Below are 19,020 nucleotides of genomic sequence, written 5' to 3'. Positions count from 1 at the left end.
GTATTTAACCGTGTACACCCACTTACAGCCTACAACATGCTTACCAGGCAGAAGAGTGGTGAGGTCACACGTATGAGTACGAGTCAGGGCTGAGAGTTCTTCTTCCATTGCTTGGCGCCACCCTAGAGAAGTGAGGGATTCTTGGACATTCTTGGGAACAGAGGCAGAGGATAACATAGAAACAAACTGGCGATGGGAAGCCAAAAGGTGAGATATAGAAACATAATTGGAAATCGGGTGAAGAGTGCAACTGCGTTTACCTTTCCGTAAAGCAATAGGAAGATCAAGGTCAGAAATTGAGATTGGGGTTGGGTGGTAACAACTACCGGATCTGTTGACGATGACGAAGTTGGAGGAGGAGCCGGTGCCTGATGCATATACACTTGCCGGATAGGTGGTCCTCTCTTAGGTAGTGGCACTGGAGGCAAAGACTAGGTTACAACTGGAACAAGAGGAACGGGGTCCTCAATAGGAACCGGAAGAGGGGGTGATGGCAATGGAGGAGAAGAAGTATTTGACCCGAAAAAGAAAGGAACTGACTCAAAAAATGTAACATCAGAACACACAAAAGAACGCTGAGAACGAGGATTATAACACTTATACCCTTTTTGAGTCCTGGAATAGCCAAGAAAAACACAATTAGTGGATCTAGCATCTAACTTGTCCATTCCAAGCCCAAGATTATGAACGAAACACACACATCAAAAAACTCTGGGAGTAAGGGGAAAAGGAGACAACGTGGGAAACAAAACAGAGAAAGGGGACTGACTTTCAAGGATAGACATGGGCATGCGGTTAATAAGAAAGCAGGATGTAAGCACAACATCACTCCAAAAGGGTTTGGGGACATTCATCTGATGTAAGAGGGACCGAGTAGTTTCCAAAAGGTGATGGTTCTTTCTTTTAGCCACCCATTTTGTTGAGGGGTGTAGGTACACGAGGTTTGATGGATAATGCCATGTTGTTCCAAATATTCTTGAAAGGGTGTGGAAAAATACTCGCGGTCATTATCAGAATGAAGAATTTTAATATGTACACCAAATTGATTGCAAATTTCAGCATAAAATTTTTGGAAGATAGAAAATAGTTCACTCTTTTCTTTCATATAAGGTAAAGCCATGTCATCCTTGAATAATCATCAACAAAAATTACGAAGTACTTGTAACCATTATAAGACACTACTCTGTTTGGACCCCAGATGTCCGAATGGACTAAAGAAAAAGGACTCGATGTACGACTATCAACTCTAGGACTGAAGGAAACACAACGATGTTTCCCAAACTGACACGACTCACAATTTAAATTAGAAAGATGACTCAACGACGAAACAAGTAACTGGAGAGCTCTAAGAGACGGATGACCAAGTCTGCAGTGCCACTGATGAGGGGAAAGAGATGATTGAAGAGTTGTTGTTGAACCACCTCCATCATGATAATACAGTCCACCGGCTTCATGCCTTCCACCAATCTTCATCCCCGGCTTGAGATTCTAAAACACACAAGAGGAAAGGTAAAAAGTTATTGAGCAATTAAGAGACTTAGTCAATTTACTAACAGACATCGGGTTAAAGGGAAGCTTGGTAATATATAAAACTGAGGAGAGAAATAATGAGTCTGTGTCAACATTACTAATACCACATATGGCTGATGTAGAGCCATTGGCAAGAGTAACTGATTGGGAAGTGGAGGATGAAGAAATGAATGAAAACACACCTGGAGTTCCAATCATATGATCGGAAGCTCCAAGATCTATAATCCAACGGGAAGGTGTGGATGCCAGACAAGCCGTACTTGAGTGTGCAAGGGTAGCCGAGTTCTGTTGAGATGTACCCTGAATGAACCGCTCATACTCATCCCGTGAAACACTCACCATCTCTTTTCTGGAATCATCTGTTGATGTAGTGGGGATCTGATCAGTAACTTGAGATTCCTGTCTTGAGCTACCACCATTTACAACTGTATGATTTTCCCAGGTTGAAGGTGGGCCATGTAGATCATAGCAAAAGTTGATAGTATGTCCCTCCATACCACCACCACGATTATACATGCCACCACCACCACGATCATACAAGGGTCCACCACCACTACCATGGCCATGCTGACCTCCTCTACCACCACGACCTCCCCCTCTCGTAACTACAAATGCAGACCTATCTGACATAGTGGAAGTCTCTGTGGGTTCAACTGAAATCCTCCGAAGACAAGCAAACACTTCCTCAAGAGAGGGAAGAACAGATCCACCTAGTATCTGTGCCCTTACAGGTTCATACTCTAGACTTCAACCCCACTAAAAATCTGGTCACATCCAACTGCTCTCTCTGTTGTTGCTGAATTTTGACATCAAGTGTAAGAGGATAATAAATATTCAACTCATTTCGTAAATTTCTCATACTGGCGTAATAGTCTTCAAGACTTTGATTCCCTTGTTGCAGATTGAAGTACTGTTGGTACAGTTGATAAACCCTAGTAGTGCTATCTTGTCTAGAATATAGTTTCCTTGGCTGTATCTAAAAACATGAAGTTCACACTGATTTTGGACTCCATGCTGTTCCATAGCCAAGTCATAATTTGAGCATCCTCCTGCTCCCATTCATCATATCCCGGAGAATCAATTGGAGGTTTATCTTCCCTCACATGTTTCACTTTCTTTTTGGCTTTCAGGAAAACTTCAATAAATTTAGCCCAAGGGACATAATTCTCACCATTCAGTTTTATAGAAGTCATCTGCACATTTAGATAATCAGAAGACACCATCGCACTTGATTTGCATTCACTGCTGTCTCCCATGACTGTACAAGAAAACAAGGGGAAACTGTACCACTAGATTGTCACTCTACTGCCCTAATAATTCACCACACTCCACACGAATGACTGAACACCACTAGGGTTCCTAGTACCAAGTTTCAGCAACAACACTCACAACTCTTCACCACTGTTTCAGCAACAACTCACAACTCTTCACCACTTTTAGCAACAACACCACTGTTGCCGTCTACTGTCAGCACTAGAAACCCTCACAATGCACCTCACGAATAGGATATTCAGTTCTGCAACATATAAAAAAAACTTGCTACATACCACAACTTAGTTTGAAAATCATGTACCTGTCGAGTGGAGGGTACTAAGTCTGCACTGTCACCATCACAAAACCAGCCCTCTTCGAACTGCCGAGTAGAGGGTTTTCTACCAATCACACTAAACCACAACGACTACACTCATTGGAGGCATGGAAACCCCTAGAAGGAGAAAACGGCTAGTCCTTTTCTTTCTTTTTGGAAAACTCTCTAGTCATCAATGAGAAATCTACAAAACCCTAGAAAAGAATGCGTATAACAGAGAATAAAAAGGAGGCGACTGATCTGAACTGATTAACCTGGCTCTGATACTATGATAAAACTCAGATTAGATGTTCATATAAGTTCAGATTAGAAGAAAGAGAAGAAGGAGAAGAAGAAGGAGAAGAAGAAGGAGAAAAGGTCACAGCTGAACTAGAGAGAAAAATTCAAATTCCTCTAGTCGGCCCTTCTTTTATTTATACTCTTATAAGATATACAAGAATTACCAATGTGCCCTTACTTAAGTGAGAGCCACATTAGCTGAACAACTCATATATAACTAAACATAAAAGGACTATACTACCCTTGTACAGCCGACTCTAACATTTTGGATGGTAGAATCTGGTCTTTGGTAAGGAGTGTCTCCTTTACGTGTGCTTCCTTCTTCAAGCTCCTTTGTTCTTCTCCATCCCCTTGGAGTTTCCCGGTAAAGGAAATCTGGTCTAGGCCCATTCCCCCCATAATTTCTGCCTTTTATTGGGAAGTATATCATGGTAAGATTAACACTGTGGACAATCTGCAGAAGAAGAGACCTCTTTTATGCTTGAACCCAAACTGGTGCACAATGTGTAGAATACAGAACGAGAACTGTTACCATTTGCTAATATCTTGTCCTTTGCCACAGATGTGTGGAATTGGGTTTTTTCTTTACTTGGCTGCAGGTGGGACCTGACCTCAAATGTAAATATGTCCTTTGCCAAGAACCTTTAGAGGTCACTTTACTGGTGCTTGAGGACATGTTGAACTTATTGCAACTCAGCACAAGTTCTTCTTAAATAAGATGAGGAATAAACACTCTTAACAGCTCACAACAAGGGCGTAACAATCCAAGGACAGTGTCTTAACTGTTAACAGTTCCAGAACTAGTTTAGATGTGATTGTAGAGCCTTGCACCGCAACCTTTCTGCTGTCAACAGCCCAGAAGAAAATTTCCTGGACTGTTACTTGACTGTCCAGCTTCTAGACCTGCACAAACAGGTCTCTTTAGTAGTCGTGGTAGACTACTCCCAGCAGCATGATCTCCACTAGCTCATGGACAACTAGCTTAGGGCGTCCTTGGTCAAATGCCCAGTAGAAAGGTACTGAAATAAAAAATCTGTAAAAGAAAAGAATATATCTTGAAGAAGAGAAGAAAGGAGAAAAGGAAGAGGAGATTTGAGAGAGAAAAGAGAGCAATAATGCTGGCTGCTCTCTTCACTATTATTTATAGTCCAAAATAATAAAGAGTACAAAGACCAATATGCCCTTATAGGGTGGCTTACACATAAAACAACATAAAACAATAAAAATAACTGCTCAAAAAGTACCCAACAAGAGTGCTGTGGTCCCCACTTCCTATCTAAATAATAAATAATCAAAAACTACCACTATGGGCTACACAGTTTGTTTAAGACCTCAACACTCCCCCTCAAGTTGGGAGTAAATGTCACACATCCCCAACTTGCGTAGATTGTATTCAAGCTTGTTCTTTGCAACTCCTTTGGTGAAGACATCAACTAATTGTAGTTCAGAGGAGACAAGGCAAGCAAACTTCTCCAATTGTCACGCTTTCTCTTATGAAGTGCCTATCAACCTCAATGTGTTTAGTCCTATCATGCCGAATTGGATTGTAGGCAATATTGATTGCAACTTGGTTGTTACAATTTAACATCATGAGCTCCTTAGCTTTAATTCCAATCTCACTCAGTAGAGATCTCACCCGAAGTTGTTCTGAAACACCCTGAGCCATAGATTTATATGCAACCTCTGCACTTGATCTAGTTACAACTAATTGTTTTTTACTCTTCCATGAGACCAAGTTTCCTCCCACAAAGGTGCATACCCCTGATGTAGATCTCCTGTCATCTAAGCAACTTGCTCAATCTACATCTGTGTAGGATTCTAATTTTAAATTTTCATGGTTTGAGAAAAGAATCCCTCTGCTAGAATGCTTCTTCGGGTATGCAAGTATCATCTCAATCTCCTTCAGATCATTTCCTGTAACAACTATTATCATCTACATATACAATCAATACTGACAAGAGTGCCTTTCTCATTTTTACAAAGAGAGTATGATCGGATTGAGTCTGTGTACCCAAAACGGATAAGTGCTCCTTTGAACCTGTCAAACCACGCTCTAGGTGACTATTTCAAACCATGTAGTGATTTCTTCAGCCTGCAAACTTTTCCCTTACCAACATTCTCATAAAAACCAACTAGAATGTCCATATGTACCTCCTTTTGCAGATCACCACTAAGGAAAGAATTTTTAACCTTAAGCTGGAATATAGGGCATGAATAGGTAGCTGCTTGGGATAAGAGAATCTTAGTTGATCTCATCTTAGCAACTGGTGCAAAAGTCTCCAGGTAATCAATACCATAGGTCTATGTATACCCTGCAACCAACCTTGCCTTGTACCTCTCTATGCTGCCATCAGCCCTATACTTCACGGTGAATATGAATCTGCATCCGATTGTCTCTTTGTCTACAAGAAGATCAACTATTTCCCATGTATGATTTTTAACCAAGGCTTCCATTTCTTCTTGCATAGTTAGTTTCCACTCAGATTTGGAGAGAGCTTCATTAACATTCTTGGGTATAGACACAAAATCCAAGGAAGAAAGGAAAGCATTGTAGGAGAGATGGTGTGAAATGCAATGGGAAGATCAAGATCAGAGGGATCAACTACCACAACAGTGTTAGGTACAAAAACATCATTATTAGGGGAAATAACAGGCTCAGGCTCAAGCTCAAGGGAAATACCTGGAATTGTATTAGTTAAACTTGGGATCTTAGATGGATTGACGGAGAGTGGTGCAGGTTCTTCTATTTGAGCATGTTTGGAGTCAACCCTCTTCTGGTGGTGTTGATAGACTTGTGAGGTTGGCCATAGTGGATCAGGCAGTGGGACTGTAATTGTTGATAGGGGTGGATTCGAGCTAAGCTGAATAGTTAGCTATTTGAGCTCGGCTCGCCAAGGTAGTACGAGGTTTAGCTCAATTTGAGCTAGAACCTTGAGCTTGAGCTCGACTCAAGTCAAAAGCTCGTAAGCTCGAGCTCAGCTTGAGAAAAATGTTTCATAAAAATAAAAAATTATATATAAAAAATATTTTTTATTTGATATTTAAAAAATTAAGAGTTATAATAATTAGTTATTATTATATATAAAAAGAAAAATATTATATATATAACATTTTTATTATATGTATGCTTTATTAGGCTCGAGCTCGGCTCGTGGCCACCCCTAGTTGCTGATGGTGGAATAGGTTGATGGTGAAATATGTGGATCAGATGAACAAATGACACCGGAAGAGGGACAAGTTGTGAGTTCTCCTCCCCAAAACACTCCCCTTGAGGAGAACCACTCAAGAGAAAGAAAGTAGACTAAAAAAAGGTAACATCCATAGTAACAAACTTACTCCCTAACACTGGATCATAACAACAATATCCCTTTTGGTTTTGAGCATACCCAAGGAAAACACATTTCTTGGCCTTAGAATCCAATTTCTTGCGATGAGGACCAAGAATGTGAACAAAGGAGACACACCAAAAAACTCTCAAAGGTATATGAAATATCTACCCATCTGAAAAAAACAAGCTGAAAGGTGCCTTAAACCCTAAAGTGTGTGAAGGAACACGGTTAATCAGATGCACAACTATGAGAATTGCATCCCCCCCAAAACAAATTGTAACTGAGGCACACACCATAAGGCTCCTTGCCACCTCCACAATATGTCTGCTCTTCTTCTTTGCTACCCCATTCTATTGTGGTGTGTATGCACAACTACTCTGATGAATCACACCATGCTCTAAAAAGTATGAGGAATTGAGAACAAGTCGTTCTCAAAATACTCTCTAGCATTATCTAATTTGGAGACTTTAGTCCTTACTCCAAATTGTGTGAGAACCATCTAGTGGAACCGTCTCACCAAAATGGGTACTTCATCACGTGATCTCATCAGATAAATCCAAGAATACCGTGTATGATCATCCACAAACGAGAAAATAACAATAACACCCATGGAAGAAATGTGGTAAGGACCCCATACATCAGTATGAACAATATCAAAAGCAAAGAAGCTTTTTTTATTACTTGGTTTTAAAGAATGTCTACGATGCTTTACCAACTGGCAACTTTCACATTCCAAACTAGACAACTGAACAGACTTAAGCAACTTTGGAAACAGAACCTTAATGAAATGAAAGAAAGATGACCCAAACAATCATGCCGGAGCATAATTTGACTCATTGACTTTGATCCACTACTATTGCTGCTACTAACATGATGGCTCTGATGTTTCAGAATCTCATCCAGAAGGTAGACTCCATTCACCTCATGACCACTCCCAATCGTCCTCTTTGATTCCAAATCTTTTAAAACACAATTACCAAGAAGAAAGGTCATTGAGCAGTTCAAAATTTTTATTAGAGAGCTTATTGAAAGAAGTTTAGTATGGAGTTTAGGGACATGTAAGGCAGAGGATAAAGTAATGCCATTAGTCACTCTAATTGCCCCTTTCCAATAATGGGAATATGGGAACCATCTGCTGTGGAGATTCTTATCTCTACCAGAGCACAATTGGTAAGAACTAAAGAGGGTAGATATATTGGTCATATGCTCAGATGCTCCTGAGTCTATAATCTAGGGACGTCCCTCCTTACCCGAGGTGGATACATGATTTGCGACTGCATATGAACTACTTGTTAGACAGTGTATGCCCTTAGCTCCAATCAGAATGATGTACATTATGACATTTAATGTAAATGAATAAAATACATATTTGGTTCATGTTATCATGGTGTGTTTCTGTGTAATACCCTAAAATTGGACACATATGAGACTCATGTTAGTTTAGAATCTTTACAGCCGTTGGATAGATTTGGGGAGATTTATCCTGCCAAGGCTGACACTGATGTGCCGCCAAGTTGGTTGGGGTGGCTTGTCTCAGTTGCCAGGGTGAGACCTGAGGTACATGCAGTGTGGGTTTTCTTGAAACCTTGAACCGGACCAGAATTCCAGTATTGCCCTGGACCTTGGTGATAGATGGGCAAAACTGGAATGTTACACCTGACCCCTAGACTCGATTATGATACTGCACTAGGTGTCAGATTGGATTGTTTTTGATATGCTAATCAGTGAGATCCTCAGAGGGGGTCAAAACCTGTGTATGTTGGGACAATCCGAGAATTCATTTGAGTGGGTGATCATAGTGACAGGATCAGCCCTTTTGTTGGACAAAGTGAATGATCGGGGATGCACTCTCTCTGATGGAAACCAAAACTGCCAGTAGTCGATTTCAACCGTTGAAATTAGTTTTGCAAAATATATTTATATAGAGATATACATATATATATATTATGGTTTCAAAATGTTTGCAAAAATGTTTTAATTCCCGGGATCCATGTGAGTAGAGAGTGCAGCACTGTACCTTGCAGTCGAGGGAGATGTCCTCTCTTGTCGAGCAATGTTTGATCATTATGGGCTGAGAGGTTAAGTGCAAGACCATTGGGGGTAATACCTGATGGGCTAATCTTGCATCTGCCCACAGTCCTTAGGTTTTTATAAGGTGGCTTGACCCAGGGACCATTTAGTGTAAATGTTGGGCCCATTAAGAGCCCATGGTGATGGACTCAAGGGTTCACTGTCTCTTACAGTGAATTCGGTCAGGCCTTGTAACAGAGGTTGGGCTGTACTCATTTGGCTGATGTGTAGATCAATGTTTGGGTCTCACACAACCATTGAGATTAATGAGATTAATTAAAGAGGGGTGGTTCTGGGATTTAGATCAGCAGATAGGATAAGGGATTGTCTCTATCCACTCAGAGAGTCTATATCCAAATAGAGATTTGGATCAGGAAACTCCTAATTAGATTATGAGGGTTGATCTTTATCTGTAGATAAGATAAGTGATTATCTTTATCTCTTAAAGAGAGTCCAAATTCAAATACAAGATTTGGATTAGGAAACTCCTAATGGGATTAGGAGAACCTCTCTTTAAGGCTATAAATAGAGGAGCAGGGCAAACCTCCAGTTCATCCATCGATCTACTGATTTAAGAGAGAGGACAACATATAATTTGATTGCTTCTGTCTTCTGCTCTTGCTCTCCTTCTCCTGCCGCCATATTAGTTTGATCTCCACCTGTGGGAGCGATCAAGAAGTGTTCTTGATATTACCTTTTGGTAGAAAAGGTAATCAGAAGTCGTGCTCACTAGCCCTCCATCAGATTCTTGCTAAAGAGCCATCCTGCTGATTATGCTTCATCCCGCGCCGTGTCATCTTTGGTGGAAGCAGTCTTTGGATATTTCCTTGGGCGTGAATACCTTCATTGGAGGTTATTGTTACTTCGTATCAGGTATAACCCTTCACTCCTTTTTGGGTTTCAGATCTGGTCTGGTTTAGGTTTCAGATTGATCATTGAAAATGCAATTTTCTAAAATAGGGAATGTGATTCCCACATGGGAGAGAGAGAAATTTTTGAAATTTCGCCCTACCTTCCTCTAGGGTTCGGCCATCTATATGATGGATCTCTCTATCCCTTCACTACTTGTATGAGCAAAGGAAGTAGTATGGTTGTCTTCTGCATTGTTCTGCCCATCTGAAGAACTAGAGTTGGTTGAATCCTTTTTACTCATAAGCTGTCCATACTTTTCAAATTCAATCCTCACAGTTGGTATTGCAATGGACTCCAGATCAGCCTGGGAGAGGGGTCCTGAAGGGTCTCCTATAATTGCCACATTTGCATTTCCATTCTTGTTCTTGATCTGAGCTGGTACGAGATGAGAGTAAACCTTCCAATAGGTGTCTCTGGTATGTTTAGTCTTCTTGCAATAGTCGCACACCAAATCCTTCTTGTCCTCTTCCTAGCTTCATTGCTCCCCCTATCTCCATTTGGCTTAGATTTAACTGTACTAACCATAGTTGACTGATCATTCCCAAAACCCTATTCTTCTCTACCAACCCCTAATAGGTTGCTGCATCCTTCATATTCTCCCAAAGCACAGTTTCTAAGTGGTCAATCTCCTGCCAAAGAGTTTTCAGCATGGAGAAATAGGTGGCAAGAAGTCTATCTCCCTATTTTGTACTAATCACAGGATTCCTTAATTGATAGGCTCTAGCTACATTTGTTTCTGGGAATAGGTTTCAGTCACTCCATCCCAAATCTCCTTTGTTGTATTAGCCCACAAAAAATTTTTACCAATGTGAGGTAACATAGAGTTACACAGCCAAGTCATCAACATGTAATTCTCCTGTACCCATCGGGAAGGATCTGTATCGGTTTTCTTTAACTCCCCAATGATGTACCCTAGTTTTCCATGAGCACCAATGGCCATCTTGGCTGATTGTGCCCATTTTAGATAATTTTTACCATCAAACTTCACTGTAGTAATAATTCCAGACCAAAAAATATCACTACTACCTCCAACACCTAGACCCATGTTACAGGTGGACTTCTACTTGGCACTCCAACTGTCCATTTTACTTAAAATATTTCAAAAGTAGAAAAAAATTAGGTAGAGAGCCTTTAAGGTCAAATTGATCTCACACACAAAGGTAGCAAACCTTTTCGGAAGAAGAAAACCCTATACAAAGAGAAATCTTTCTCCCCACTATCTCCCACTAAAGAGAAAAATGAATCGGCCATTCCAAAGGCCCAAAAAATTCTAGAAACCTAACCGCCCCCTATAGAATACCTAGAGAAGTCCAACAATACTTGAGTGCCCAAGATCAGATCAAAATTGAAGAGTCCAACTTGACTAGGACTCTTCCTTGCACTCTAGTTCTTCCTGGTTTTGATGCCAAAACATAGATCACCTTCCTAATGACTAGATCACACCAGCAAATCCAAGAACTGGGCAATTTAAAGTAGATCGGTCAGCTCTTTATCTCCTCATGCAATCGGCTGATCTAGGACTGCATGAAAAAATTTCAAGAAACCCAAAATTTGCTCTGATACCAAGTAGAAAGGTGCTGAAATAAAAAAAAAATCTGTAAAAGAAAAGAATATTTCTTGAAGAAGAAGAGAAGAAAGAGAAAAGGAAGAGAAGAGATTTGAGAGAGAAAAGAGAGCAATAATACTGGCCGCCCTCTTCACTATTATTTATAGTCTGAAATAATAGAGTACAAAGGCCAATATGCCCTTATAGGGTGGCTAACACATAAGAAAGCATAAAATAATTAAAATAACTGCTCAAAAAGGACCCAACAAGAGTGTTGTGGTCCCCACTTCCTATCTAAACAATAAATAATAAAAAACTACCACTATAGACTACACAATTTGTCTAAAACCTCAACAAACCCCAAGGAAAAACCTAGAGAGTTGCAACCAGAACTAGAAAGAAAAAGCAACCTGAAAGTCAAGAGAAGGGGAGCGAACAGTATAAACTAGGGCAGGATTATTGCTCTGATGCCACAAAGATTCAAAGCCTAGTTTAGAGAAGAGAAGAGAGTTTGAAAGAAAGAATGGGTGTCCTTACTCTCTTCCAGCCCCTTATTGATATGTAAATGAGGGTTTTACAATAATACATGCATGGACAGGTATGCCCCTGCTTAGGTGGCAGCAAAAATACATGAGAACAGAACATAAAAGACCAACATAAGCCCAAGCCCATTACCTACCCAATAAAACAAGTACATAATAGACAATAATAGGCTCAAGCCCATGCGATTAAGACCCAGAACAAATATTATCCTTATGCCCCTACTTAAAGTAACAATATATTTAGCCAATAAAAAGAAAGAAAGAAACGACTCCTATGCCATTGCCATCTGAACTGTTTACACATCAATAAGGTCTAGTTTCTAAGACACATCTAATCTAAGGAGATGTGTTACAATGTGTTTAGTTGTGTAGCCCGTGTTGTAAAAACGTGTTTGGAATAAGTTGGTATAAAGCAATGCAACCTCAAATTAAGGGTGAAGTCAACAAAATTTTAAATTTAAATGAAATAAAAACCAAATAAGTGTGGAAAACTTTTTCATATTTAATCAACAAGATCGCAAGTAGGTGAAGTAGGTAAACATGGGGCAAATAGATCTTCATTGTACTGGGCAGAATTGTAACTAATTGCTGGAGATTGCAGTTTAGATGTCCCTCTGCAATCTTTATCTATTGTAACTGAAATTCTCTGTTATTAATGAAAATTTTTGCTGATCGAAAAAAAAACAAGATCGCAAGTAGGTTTATAAAAAAAAAAGATCACAAGCAGGTTGAGCATAGTTCATTTAGTGTTCTTTACACTAATTTCATAGTATGGGATTCTAACATAATGCTTAGTTCATATCTGCAAATGAAATTTCTTTGATGTAGGATGACCGTAAGGTTGTGATGAAACGACAAACAGAGCTTGGTGGAACTTTTTCTGTAGCAAGTTGGATACTTTTTGTTGGCTTATTTGCTGCGTAAGTGATTGATGCCATTTTTTTTCTACGTGACAGTCATGTCTTACAGCACTTTGTCTTTTGTTTATGTAAACTAAGTTGATATTGACTTGGTTCTTTCGGTCTTTTCACAGGTTGCTTTACCAGATTATTTCCAAAAGATCTGTTGAGGTGCATAATGTTAAGGCAACAAATGCACCCGATTTACTCTCCATTAATAATGATATGGAATTCAATATAACTACCATTTCTAGTATGAGCTGCTCTCACTTGCGTGGCCTTGGTACACTAATATCAGGGAATCCAGGCTCCATTGACTTTAAAGTTTCTCCTTTGTCAATCTTTGCAAACTATTCATGCCACAACACTAGCCAAGGACCAACCATAAATCTCAAGTGCAACAGTTGCCAGATCATTCCTGATAACATATACATTTCATGGCAGTTTGTTGACCTTCCAAATGACCCTGCCACTGCAGTGGGTTTTCAATTTAATCTTACAGCAAAGGGCCATGGTGATAACAAACATGTGAGTTTTGTCAGTGGCATACTGAAGAATGGAAGCAACATAGATTATAGGCCAGTTACATTCCGAGGGGCAGATGTAAATATCTTGAAGTTCCATTTATTTCCCCGAGTGTATCATAATATACACGATTTGAAGCTCCTCCAGCCTCTATTTCATGAATTTCTCCCTGGTTCAAATTTTTTTGAGAAAAGTCAGCTTGAAGCCTCTCTACAAAGTTCTGAAAATGGATTAATCAATACCACGCTATATGTCAATTTTCTTTCCTCTTACATCATTGAGATTGACAATCAAAATATTCTTGGGCCTGGTAAGAGAATTTCCTCACTGTGATCTTAATTCTTTTCCATTTAACCAAAGTTAACTTTTTCATTTTTGTTTTCTTGCTTTACTCATATTACTTCCTCTATAAGTCTTTGTTGTAGGATTTGCATTTCTTTTCTCCATTGATGAACACTATATGATTATTACTATTAGTTTTTTCATTTATGGTTATTTTTTTTTGAGATGAGGGACCATCGCTTGGTGTAATGGCAAAATCTTGGGCTGACAAGCATGAGAACAGGGGTTCAAGTCTAAGAATGGACACTTTCTGTAAAAAAAGGCCAAAGGTTAGGTGCATATCCTATTCACCCCTCCTAAGACCCTAGATTACTGGGTAATTACCTTTTTGTGAGGTGTATACCAAATAGTTATGTACAATGTTTTAAGACGCGGAGGCATTCCACTACATAGAGGCGTGAGGCGTAGTTCAGAACATAAGAGGCGTAAGCCTCCTGAATACAAGGAGGCGGAAGCCTCCTTAAGAGGAGGGGAGTGAGGAAGAAGAAGAAGAGGAAGGGGGGATCCCATTTTTCTTTATTTTTAATAAAAATCTTTTATATTAAGAAGAACAAAGATGCATAACACTAATTGAGGGACCACTTTCTTTTCTCTTATCTTTTCTTCCCTTCCCTCTCCTTTTCTTTCTCTCTTTTTTTTCTTCTCTTTCTTTCTTTCTTTTTCTTTCCCTTCCCTTCCATTTCCTTTCCTTTCCTTTCCTTTCCTTTCCTTTTTTTCTTTTTTTTTTCTGTCTTTTTTAATGAGCTGTGCATGAGGCGTACGCCTCTAGCACGCCTCATGAAAAAAGCGTATGAGGCGTACGCCTCAGAGGTGTCAGTGGGAGCACCTTGCCTAGAGGCGTGCCTCCAGGTGTACGCCTCCCACACCTTTTAAAGCACTGGTTATGTAGCCAACCCATTATAGTTAGGATAAGACTTGGATGATGGTGATGAAATAAAAGATTGATTATTTAAAATATTAAGAAAACATTACTGATGTTTGCATCTGAGATGTGCCGCACACAGGTAGGGCACATTTTAAGGAATGTGTTTCACTTGAATATAGGCAACACTACTTTCGGAAGGTGTTTGCCTGAGCTGAGGATCAGGAATATCAAAGGGTTGGGTCTGTACAAGTTTGGACCAATCCAAACCTAAATTGACTAAATGGAATAGGGCCGTGAACCTGACCTTATCCATTCTGTGAAAAGTCATCTATTATTATTGATGGCTATACTTACATCTTTTTTCAATGTCTCTATCTCCAATGGATTGGGCACATGTTGCAGTCCTAACACAAAACCCGATTAAGACTAACCCGAATCCAACCTGACCCACTGACATCCCTACTGAGGAGCAAGGTAACCTGGGCAAGTTCCTTGTATAAGCTTTTTTTTTGGTTATTTTCTTGCATGCCGCTATGTGGTTTATACCTTTGTAATGGTCTATTAACTTCTAAGTGACCTTCTATTGTTGCTTGTGCATTAGTAAATGGTCTATGAACTTTTAGAAGAACAAAATTTAAGACCTTTTGAATACTTCTTGAAGCCCTGGATGTTGCAGATAGGATCTCAGAAGGAAAAATTTCCACTAAACAAGCAACCAGAATCTAACTAATTTTTCATTCCCAACCTTAGGGAGTGGAGAGTTGGGAGAGACAATTTTGTTGTTAATTATTTTGTCGTTTGCTGATGATGCCCTACTTATTTGCGAGGATATAGGAGAAGCAGGAGCATTAAATTTGAAGCTGTTGATTTCTTGTTTTGAGAGAGTATCAAAAAGTGAACTTAGGCAAGAGTTGCATTCTAGGTGTTAATATGGTTGAGCAGGAGCTTGAGAGAATAGCATCTGACTTTGGGCTATGTTGTCTCAGATTAGCCAATTAAATACTTAGGCTTACCACTAGGGGTAAACCCAAGGGCTAGAATCCTAGTCTCCATTGCAAATGAATTAGAGAAAGTGATGGACTTTTTGTGGGAGCTAGGATATGAAAAGGAAGTAGTAAATTGAGAACTTGTGTGTAAAAGCAAAAGGGCAAGGGGTCTGGTGCTGTGCAATTTGAGGGTTAGAAACATGTTTCTGCTTGGGAAGTGGCTGTGGTGTTTCCCCTTGGAATTGGATAATTTGTGGCATAAAGTAATTGTAAACATACATGGCTTAGCTGGAAATGGGTGGGACGTTTGGTTAACTGCTAGGGCTTTTCTTTCTTCTCCTTGGAAGGCTATTATGGATCAGTTGCCCCATTTCCTTCATTGCATTTGATATGATGCTGCTTGTGGCTGGAAGGTAGGGTTTTGGGAAGACATGTGGTGGGGTTGGAATTCTTTGAACAACTACTATCCTATTCTTTTTTTCTCTATTTCCAACTTTAAAAGCCAGCCTAATACTCTGTTAGGAACACAAGCCCAGGCCAGGTCGTCCAGTCCATGGAGCAGCAGACCGCATTGAACCAGCTCACAGGTGTGGCCTTCCAGCCCTACTTGGTTCAAGTGGTCAAGCGCAGTTACAGACAAAGGTCTCATCAGACACGTCATGTGTAGTTAGTTATGAATGTTAGGAGAATCACATAGTCATTGTGAAAGAATTGTGATCTAATCATTGGATGTATGGCCTTTAAATATCAAATTATCAAAGAGAATAATAAAACCTTTGCTTAATTTGCATTCTCTCCCTCATCTTTTTCTTCTTCTTAGGAAGCTGAGCTCCTTCGGAGTAGCATTTGAGTTGTGCAAAACCCAACAAAACTGGTATCAGCGCCACAAACTAGAACGATGGAAATGGATGATTGTCTTAAGACCAGAGACTGATCTGAATCATGAGTTGTGCAAAGCCTTCTTGCAACCTCCAAGAATCAGCCAAAGGATCTTTCTGAACTTTCAGCCCTAAACAATTCTCATGTGGTTCGAAGAGAAGGAAAAAGAGAGAGAGAGAGAGAAGAAGAGTGAAGAGAGGAGAAAAGAAAGAAAGGTTCGGTGGTTAATGATCTGCCACTCCATACACTTCTTTATTTATAGCTTTAGGTTCCTTACAAGAATAGGAAATAAACAAAAAATAGAAACAATAAGGCCAGCCGACCCAACTTAAAGGAAATTAGAAACTTCTAATAAAAGAAATTAGAAACTACTAATAAAAGAAATTAGAAACTACTAATATAAGAAATTAGAAACAACTAGGTGTGGGTATGAAACCACACACACTAGAGCCTGAGTGTGGGTATGGAACCCCACACTCGTGGCTAACCAACTATTTCTTCAAACTCAAAAGGAGTTTTGCAGCACAGATACACTTAGGCTTCATGTCTTCAAGAGAATTGGGAGCAGTTGGGTCATGAACTCTTAGGGAAGCAAACAGTGTAGCTGACCAGTTGGCTTGACAGGGAGTAAATAGGAAATCTTGTTTTGGAGTGCTATTTTGTAAAGTTGTAAATTCTCTATGGATAATGGTTAGGTAGCATTTTGTCACAACCTGACCTCTCCTGTTGGCTAAGTTGTGTGGAATTCATTTGGCCCTTCAAGCAAGTCAGCCAAACTCACACCCAAGATCACTCTTGCTAGGCTGCTTAAGTGCAAAGGTCACCCAACCAAGGCACGGCAACACACCAAGTATTGTAGGGAAGAAAGATTGTGTTCACTAAGAGATTACACTACTCAGAGAATGCTTACAAAACTCGGATTGGCTACACATGAGGGAGGTGGCCCCTGTGTATATGCTAGTACGCTACATCTCCATACAGAAGACTTTAGAACTATGTACAAACTTCCACCCATAGAATAGTCTAGAACCCCTTCTAGACCCATCCCCCTTCTACTTATTACTAGGGTATTTTGGAGCTTGTCTAGACCCCTCTTGGCACCTGTGGCAAGGTTTAAAATGTTGGTGGGTCTGTTGTCCAAATATTAGAAACATGCTGGAAATGTCGGAAATATCATATGGAAATTTGTAAAAAATTATATACATGGTGGAAACATTACAAAATATGCAAAATATAGAATGATATTTTATGAAATGATAGAAGAAACATAGGCACACCTTTTTAAGTTATTATCTTGTGCCAAATCATTAAACAAATTATGGACAAAAGGATATGTTTTGAAGTTGCCTTGTGAACCTCGAGATTCAGAGTTTCATGATAGAATAAGTTAAAGCAAAATTTAAACTTGTAGAAAATGTAAATGACTTTAATAGATCAACCAAATAATCTATTACATAAACAAAAACTAATGTTTAACTTCATGTTTGAAATGAACATTGAGCTAGCTTAAAGTAAATAATCATGTAAGCTAGGTGGCCAATAACATTGTTACTTCACATATCCACAATATTGTCACCAACTTGTGTTATAATACTATCTCTTGTACTCTACATAGTGCCGGTAGTGTTCACTGGGGAATATGTCGATTCCAGTAAAGTTTCATGTGGATGTGGAAATGGAAATATGTCATGGAAACTCTCTCTTGTACTCCACATAGTGCTGTAGTGTTTATTTGGGAATAAACATACTGTTAAAGTTTCTTGTTGCTACCCATGGAAATGGAAATATGCTGTGGAAATATTAGGGAAATTAGGGACATTTTAATCCATGTGTATTCTAGGATGATCCACAAATTTTTACAAGATTCCACAATATTCCTGGGAGTTCTGGTCCATTAGAGATGCCTCTATAAGCTTTGGACTTGTCTAGAAGGCTTATGAAGCTTCCATTAAATCTCCAGGGCTTGCTCACTTTCTATAACACCATGACTATTTACTAGCCTATGTTCCTGTATTTTTACTGTACATATTCTCCTTGTAAAATGAATTGTGACAGGATTGAATTGTTTAGTGCACTCAAATAGAGCAAAACTTCTAGAGGCCCCAATGTCCTAGGATTAGGAGTGCATGAATTCAAACATCACACTAGCTACTTGAAGTAATGCAACTAGGAGACGGAAAAATATTTTGAGAGTTTGACAGGATTGAATTGTTTAGTGTTTGAAAGTTGAAACACTATGGCTGTATTTGGCAAGACTGCAAATGCAGAATCATAGTGAATTTGCACTCCGTTGGGTTTTGCAGATGTTTGGAAAAATATGTATTTGTAGTTTGTACTGAAAATGAAAGAAGATTTATTTGTTCAACTGTTTTGCACACAAATAGAGCAAAGTTTGCTTTTGAAAAATGGAAGAAATCTTTATACTCAAAGTTGGTCAATGTAAAATAGGTTGGTTCCAGCCTTGAGATTTGTTTTTGCTCCCATCACAAACAACCAAGACACTGTAAATTAATGAGTGCAAAACTGATCTGGGTTTTCATTCTTCTATTTAAACAAATTTGTGTTCATATCAGAGCATTCACTTTTTGCACTCTTGCCAAACACAGCCTGTGGGAATCTGGAGTAGAAGACTGCGGTGAAACCCAGATATCTGCGGCAACCCCTAGGGTTTTGGTGGCTTGACTTCTGGTGACAGGGGGCGAGTGCAACAGTACGAGTGAAAAGAAAA

At 39.5% G+C, this 19,020-nt stretch overlaps 1 protein-coding gene across 7 annotated transcripts in view; it reads left to right on the top strand.

The window, feature by feature from the left end:
* The window catches only part of LOC148874345 (uncharacterized), a 48,792-nt gene that overhangs the window by 3,218 nt on the left and 26,554 nt on the right, over positions 1–19,020 (top strand). For all 7 annotated transcript variants that reach the window (XR_016100989.1, XR_016100988.1, XM_088950934.1 and 4 more), the window contains exons 2-3: positions 12,625–12,716; positions 12,830–13,530. Coding sequence is in view for 5 of the 7 variants with exons in the window: in XM_088950934.1 (XP_088807060.1) it covers positions 12,625–12,716; positions 12,830–13,530 (793 nt within the window). In the remaining 2 variants the exon portion in view is untranslated. The remainder of the gene's footprint in view (positions 1–12,624; positions 12,717–12,829; positions 13,531–19,020) is intronic.

Source organism: Nelumbo lutea, chromosome 1 (genome assembly GCF_056320005.1).
Source record: "Nelumbo lutea isolate HS-2025 chromosome 1, American lotus-T2T, whole genome shotgun sequence".
Classification (NCBI taxonomy): Eukaryota; Viridiplantae; Streptophyta; class Magnoliopsida; order Proteales; family Nelumbonaceae; genus Nelumbo; species Nelumbo lutea.
The sequence above is the reverse complement of the archived record's forward strand: the minus strand, read 5'-3'. Positions and strand labels throughout refer to the sequence as shown.